This window comes from Ptychodera flava, chromosome 12 (assembly GCF_041260155.1).
Source record: "Ptychodera flava strain L36383 chromosome 12, AS_Pfla_20210202, whole genome shotgun sequence".
Taxonomy (NCBI): Eukaryota; Metazoa; Hemichordata; class Enteropneusta; family Ptychoderidae; genus Ptychodera; species Ptychodera flava.
This window is the reverse complement of record NC_091939.1, coordinates 38,974,774-38,981,983: the sequence shown is the minus strand read 5'-3', so window position 1 is coordinate 38,981,983 and position 7,210 is coordinate 38,974,774. Positions and strand designations below refer to the sequence as shown.

The 7,210-nt window shown below is 42.0% G+C and overlaps 1 protein-coding gene across 1 annotated transcript; it reads left to right on the top strand.

The window, feature by feature from the left end:
• The first annotated feature begins 340 nt into the window (after positions 1-340).
• Positions 341-5,111, top strand: LOC139145843 (uncharacterized). The gene is made up of 3 exons (XM_070717255.1): positions 341-480; positions 783-1,861; positions 2,131-5,111. Exons 1-3 carry the CDS (start codon positions 372-374, stop codon positions 3,007-3,009), a joined length of 2,067 nt encoding a protein of 688 aa, XP_070573356.1. The 5' UTR covers positions 341-371; the 3' UTR covers positions 3,010-5,111.
• Positions 5,112-7,210: the final 2,099 nt, after the last annotated feature.

The following is a 7,210-nucleotide window of genomic DNA, read 5'->3' as shown; positions in this document are numbered from 1 at the left end:
AGATCTCCCTGTACTATCATAATGGAAAGAAATAGGGTTTAAAATACAATGTAGTATTTTATTTTCAATAATGTTAATACGTTGACAGATGGATCAACAGTGTATCAACATCACTGAACTAGGTCTGCCAAAGATTTCCGCCTAAATATGAACTTTGTCGTATCTTGAGTCTTGTGACAGATGGTGAATCCATAGCCGTTCTGCAATGCTTTATGACCTCATATATTAAGCTTGCGATTGTAAACATTCGCCCGTCCTGTTTCAAAACTATTACGCCACAATGAGAACACGCACTATACTGCACTGGGTATTGGGTATTGCAACCATTGTATCTCTGTTACCTTGTGTTTTTCTTCCACAGATTCAGTACGATGAGACGACGTCGAGTTTTTCAGTTATGGTTACTGGTGGTTGTTGTGATCTTTTTATCGTCTTTGTTCGTACAATTTATTTACACCTCATCAAAGACGCACATTCCAGGTAAGGGACTCATGATGTAAGTTGATGTAACAAAATTGAATTCTCTCTTACTTCTGGACAATTTCTTCTGAGTTTGTATGGTTGTATTGTTATATCGTTGAGTCTGTATTACCCAAATATGTAATAACTAATCCAATATGTAATACTAACCCAGTTACATATTGGGTTAATTATTTCATATTGCCGTGAAATAGCGTCAATGACGGTAGAAATGTAAAGTTGTGAATTCAGTCTTGACCAAACATGTCGACAGACATCAAAGCAGGATTTGTTATCAGTTTTACAACCTTGATCAATTTCAGGGACTGTCTACAAAGAAACACACAGAAAAATTGGTTATCATTACAGTCAAAACAAACAAGTCCAAGTTCAACCTCTCCAAAGGCAATACAGTCAGTACAACGGAGGACAAGGTCAACTACTTGTGAATTTCAGAAACGAACATAACTTAGACGATATGGTGACAGAACGTGAAACAAATGGCCAGGAATACGTCAAAGTCAATGACATCTTCCAAAAGTTATCGTCATGGAAACGGCAGCAGCTACAAGATGACCGGAAGAAGATGCAGAATCATCTTCCTCTGCACAATTCTAGAGCAAACTTTGGTTCCGTCCATTTCAAAAGGCTATTAGGAAGTCCTAGAAACGATAGTTACGCGCTGCATGGGGAAAGTCAAAATAGGTTTCCTGAATTTTATGATTTTAGAGCGACCAAAGTTAACCGAATTGAGATGAAACCAGAGCGGATGTATGACGCTGAATGGCGAGGACCACAGATCGACCAAACTTTGCAAAGGCGAGGGCAACAGGTCGACCAAACTTTGCAATTACAGAGGCAGCAAACAACTGAAACAGTTCCAATAGTGTTTGAAAATGTTTTACCTGGGGAACGCTTCCACAAAACTTTTCCGAAGCTCGGACTGACAGCTCAAGAAGAGAGACTTGGTCTAACGTTTTATGATCTTAGAAATTTCCCCGATACCAACGATTCTCAAGGTAACCATGCACAAAGAAAAGTATACAATCAAAGTTCAGTGTCAGTTTTTAAAAATTACTTACGGTCGAATTTTGGTAAAACCATACTTGGCAATGGTAATTTCAATTATGAACAAAGGGACACACTGGCAACTCATTTGAATCAGAGATTTGACTCTCCTAAACACGAGGCGTATTCTGATCAAATAAACTCCACAAAACGATCTGACCTTGCAAAGTTACTTTCTCATGATGTCAAGACTCGGCAGTATGGCCAGTACGACACCTCGAATAGAGGACCATTAAAGAGTGGTGTTGAAATACGGGCTGAGCGTTTTCGAAGTCGGACATTGGCCGTCTCAACAGAAAAACAGGTGCCGCTAAATCCGAAAAGAAAACTTCTGGTAAGTAATGACGATAGAATGGTTGAATGGGTTGAGTGTTGAGTGGGTTCTTACATTTTGTGAAAATGTGTCAACTTACAAACGTATAAAGATGAGTTCAAGTTGAGAAGGTAGTTATCGTATCTGTGCTTCGTTGGTGAAGCAACAGTATTTACTATTCACATTTCCATTCGTACGGTATTCGGTTATGTCACAAGTTCACCGTGGTAAAAAATAGTAGTTTGGTTTCAGAAGCCTAAAAAATGATGTTGTTTCTTGTTCCCATGCAGACGAATGGAACAATACCGAAGAAATTTAAGGAAAGAAGGAGGGAATCTGAGGTGAGAAACGCTCACTTAAAAGAAATGTGCCATCAAATGGAGAAATCAAACGAAGTTCCCGTCAATATCTTTACAGTGAGCAAATTTGTGCTTCTCTTAAGCAAAAAACACTGGCTTATGTACTGCATGGTGCCTAAAGTCGGCTGTACGAGTTGGAAGAAAGTTTTGTTAGTGTTGTATGGTAAATCGGATACTACTGACGGCTTAAGCCATAGTTATGTTCATTTTAACAATACCTATGACACACTGGATGATTTCTATGGAGAACAACTCGTCCAAATTGTAGACGACTACTTCAATTTTCTCTTTGTCCGACATCCTTTCCAAAGGGTTTTATCGGCCTATCGCGATAAGTTTGAGCGTCCTATGGCCGGCGACGAATATTTCAGAAGAAGATACGGCCAAATGATCGTCGAGACTTTTCGTAAAAGTCCGTCTAGGCGGGCGATTGAAGACGGTCGCCCTACTTTTCTTGAATTCATTGAGTATTTGGTGAACTATAGGCTAATGGGTGCCGAAGCGGATGAACACTGGAAACCAATAACCCATTTATGTGGACCATGTGAAATAAGTTACGATTTCATCGGGAAATATGAAAGTTTAGTTAATGATGCCGAGTATGTATTGTACAATATTGGTATGGACAAGAATATCACATTTCCCGCTGTTGGAACTCATATCACAAACAGTTCATTGTCTTCAGTTTATTATAAATATTACAAAAACATTCCACAGGATTTGCTCAAAAGACTATATGACGTTTATGAGTGGGATTTTAAACTGTTTGACTACCCGTATCCATCAGAACTTTTAGGTGTGACAACGTGAAGACATTTTTTATTTATTTATTTTCACAGAACGGCTGCAATATCGTCACAAAGATTTATCAGATTAATATAAGTAAATATAAAATGTAAATGTAAGATTAAAACTAGTCCAGAAACAGTGACGGGAATTTAATAACATCCAAGGACCGACTGAGATTAACCGTCCGAAAAGTTTCTGGTCTTTTCGCTAAAAGGGTGAAAAGAAGTTTACTGAGATTCTATGGTGTTCAACTCATTATGAAATTAATATTCAAATTACACACCTGTCTATTTTGAAAGTCACCGAGCAGTCGGTCTTTGATTAATTGATTGACTATTCTTTCATATCATTTCCTTGACTTGGGGAGTTTCTCTCTGGTTGGAAATATGGTGTCGACATGAAATGATTGCAAATTCCGCTCGAACCTACATCTTCAACAAGGCTACACGGTAAGTCATACAACCACACAATACTTTCTTCGGTCGAGAAGTTGACCCATCATTGGCAAAAAATGGGCAGTCCACTCACTGTGCCATATTGAATAACATGGCTCCAGGGTAACTGAGTAACGGCTAAGGCTACGTGTTACATGGTATAACGAAGACATGACAATTGCAACGTTGCTACCAACACAGCATCATCCGACAAATCACGGCTATTCGTATTCATCTTCCTGAGTACTTTACAAAGGCGGTGTACATTTGTGGAATGGTCACAACCCACAACACGGTGAAGTTATCTATATCACCCCATAGTTGCTGACTAAAATTAATGTATCATCCTTCTATTTACAAACAAAGATTGAGGTAAACATATTTGTCACTCTGGAGATTATGGAAATCACTACTTTCAAAACAAAACGATCAAACAATTTAGACCATTATAGTTTCTTTGTTTGGAAGTCGTATCTGATATCTCCTTAACCATGAGATTGATTTGGAGGTCGAAGTACTGGTCGGGCTGATGATCGTCTCAACGTTTATCAGGGTCGTCTGTGGTCACATGGAACTCACGAACTAGGTCCACGCACAAATTTGTTCTCCTGTCCAAACATAATAGCGAGGTTGTGTGATGGTTTTGAACTGAAATACCGATATAATGATTTTGTTTCCGTGGTTCAAGAGCAGTACAAGGCAGTCAACTTCTTCCTACGGCTGCACTTACAAATATCTACGGTAATCAGTCCGTTAATTTTTGCTGACTCATTGAAAGGTGAAGTTTGTTTTAAAAAGAAAACTAATGTAAATTGATGTTAGGCAGTTGTAGATTTGTCAATCTGCGACAGATATAGGCGCAGAAAAGAATGGTATATTTTTGTCTGTATTTAAGCATATTTTAACTTGATGACTCAGCAAAAAAATCAGAGACTTTTCATTAATAATGTGTACCGAATATTGTCAGCTTTCAGCCGGCAACATGTCGCCTGCTACCGGCTGACTGCCTTTCAAATCCACGCATGCACTTTACGTATGGAGTATCGCAGGATCTGTATCAGGCAAACGTGTCACCTGTTGCTGGCTGACAGATATACCAATCCATGCGATTTACGTACGGAATGTTCTAGGCTGTTTATCGGGTATACCTGTCGCCTGCTGCTGGCTGGCAGCCATCCGAATCTACTCACTTTGCGTACGGATATATTGTCGGCTTTTTATCGGTGCACTGGTCACTTAATTCCCAAGGCCCGACTATCAAGTCCACGCCACTTTTAACGGACGGCATTGCAAAACGTTTAGGATTCCCGAACACATAGATATCAAGCTTACATCTCATTTACTCGTTTTCATGGTTCAAGAGCAGTACGAGACTTCTGAAACTTCCACCATCACGGCTGTCAACTTCTGCCTGCGGCCGCACATTAAAACCCACGTAGTATAGTACCACACTTACACATCTCTATGGTAATCAGCCCGGTAATTTTTGCTGGCTCGTTGAAAGGTAAAGTTCGTTTTAAAAAGAAAACTAATGTAAATTGATGTTAGACAGATGCAGATTTGTCAATCTGCGACAGATATAGGCGCAGAAAAAATTGGTATATTTTTGTCCGTATTTAAGCATATTTTGACTTGGATGACTCACAAAATAAGTCTATATGTACAGAATATTGTCGGCTTTTCATCGGGCAACATGTCTCCTGCTACCCGCTGACTGAAAACCATCCCAATCCACGCACTTTGCTTAGGGAATGTTGTCGGCTGTTTATCGGGCATACCTGTCGCCTGCTATTTGCTTGCACCGATCCCAATCCACGCACTTTCCCTATGTTCTATAGGCTGTTTATCGGGCACGCCTGTCACCTGCTGCTGACTGCGACCATCGCAATCCACGCACTTTGCCTACCGAATGTTCACGGCTGTTTATCGGGCAACATGTCACCTGCTACCGGCTGACAGCTATCCCAATCCACGCACATTGCCTACGGAATGTTCTAGGCTGTTTATCGGGTACACCTGTCGCCTGCTGCTGACTGACAGCCATCCCAATCCACGGACTTTGCCTACGGAAAATTCTCGGCTGTTTATCGGGCAACATGTCACCTGCTACCGGCTGACTCCCTTCCAAATCCATGCACTTGACGTACGGAGTATCCTCGGCTCTATATCATGCAAACCTGTCGCCTGTTGCCGGCTGACAGATATCCCAATCCACGGAATTTACGTACGGAATGTTGTCGACTCTTTACCGGGACACTTGTCGCCTGCTGCTGACTGACATCCATCTCAATCCATGCACTTTGCTTACGGAAAATTCTCGGCTGTTTATCGGGCAACATGTCACCTGCTACCGGCTGACTCCCTTCCAAATCCATGCACTTGACGTACGGAGTATCCTCGGCTCTATATCATGCAAACCTGTCGCCTGTTGCCGGCTGACAGATATCCCAATCCACGGAATTTACGTACGGAATGTTGTCGACTCTTTACCGGGACACTTGTCGCCTGCTGCTGACTGACATCCATCTCAATCCACGCACTTTGCTTACGGAATGTTGTCTGCCTGTTATCGGGCATACCTGTCGCCCGCTTCTGGCTGACAGCCATCCAAATCCACGCACTTTGCCTAGGAAATGTTCTCGGCTGCTTATCGGGCACACCTGTCTGCCTTTCAGATCCATGCAATTTACGTATGGAGTATCGTTGGCTCTATATCAGGCAACCCTGTCGCCTGCTGCTGACTGGCAGCCATCCCAATCCACGCACTTGCCTACGGAGTATTGTTGGCTCTTTATCGGTGCACTGGTACCTAATTCCCGCGGCCGATTTTCGCCACGCCACTTTAATCGAAGGCACTGCAAAGCGTGTAGGATTCCCGAACACATATATACCAAGCTTACACCTAGTTCTTTAAATACTTGTTTCAGTGGCTCAAGAGCAGTACGAGACTTCTGAAACTTCTACCATCAAGGCCGTCAACTTCTGTCTCCGGCGGCACATTAAAGCCCACGGCGAATTTATTGTGTCACTCTTACACATCTCTATGGCAATCAGCCCGTTAATTTTTGCTGACTCATTGAATGCTAAAGTTCGTTTTAAAAAGAAAACTGATGTAAATTGATGTTAGGCAGGTGCAGATTGTTCAGTCTGCGACAGATATAAGCGCAGGAAAAAATTGTATATTTTTGTCTGTATTTAAGCATATTTTGACTTGGATGACTCAGCGAAAAAACCAAGAATGATATTTAGACAGGTGAGCGTATGCCTCCCAACTTAGTCGTGACTCGATGAAATTACTCGCCGTCCGCATTCAAATTTGCACACTTTTATGTGGACACCTGCCTCGGTTTTTATTTCCCATTCAGCGATATTTAAATTCACGGGCTTTTAAAACGAACATAGCAAACCCTTTGGTGAGAACACCCGTCACCTTCTTCTCGAGCACGACCATTGAATCTACGCACTTTTAGTACTGTTGATTGTCAGCCCTTCATCGGGACTACATTCTACTTGACGCTCGTCTACGACCATTATAATCCACGTAGTTTTGGTATGGCATATTGTCAGCAGATTTTCGGTCCCACATGTCACCTCGTAACCGCTGACAGCCATTGCAATCATCTTTATCAGGTAAACCTGTATGTATGTGGCCTCCTGCCCTAGCTGACAGCCATCCTTAGGGACTGGTCAGTTTCTTCGGCCGGGGGGGGGGGCGACGCCAAAATGTGGCTGACCCCCCATTCCAACTTTTGAAAACAGGGTGACGCCCCTGCGCGCAACAAAGTAAA

What these genes read in the sequence shown, in the direction of transcription:
- LOC139145843 (XM_070717255.1), top strand. Translation starts at nt 372, where the DNA reads ATGAGACGACGTCGAGTTTTTCAGTTATGGTTACTGGTGGTTGTTGTG. An exon ending in ATCAAAGACGCACATTCCAG is followed by an intron (nt 481 to 782) that starts GTAAGGGACTCA and finishes GATCAATTTCAG; the next exon opens with GGACTGTCTACAAAGAAACA. An exon ending in ATCCGAAAAGAAAACTTCTG is followed by an intron (nt 1,862 to 2,130) that starts GTAAGTAATGAC and finishes GTTCCCATGCAG; the next exon opens with ACGAATGGAACAATACCGAA.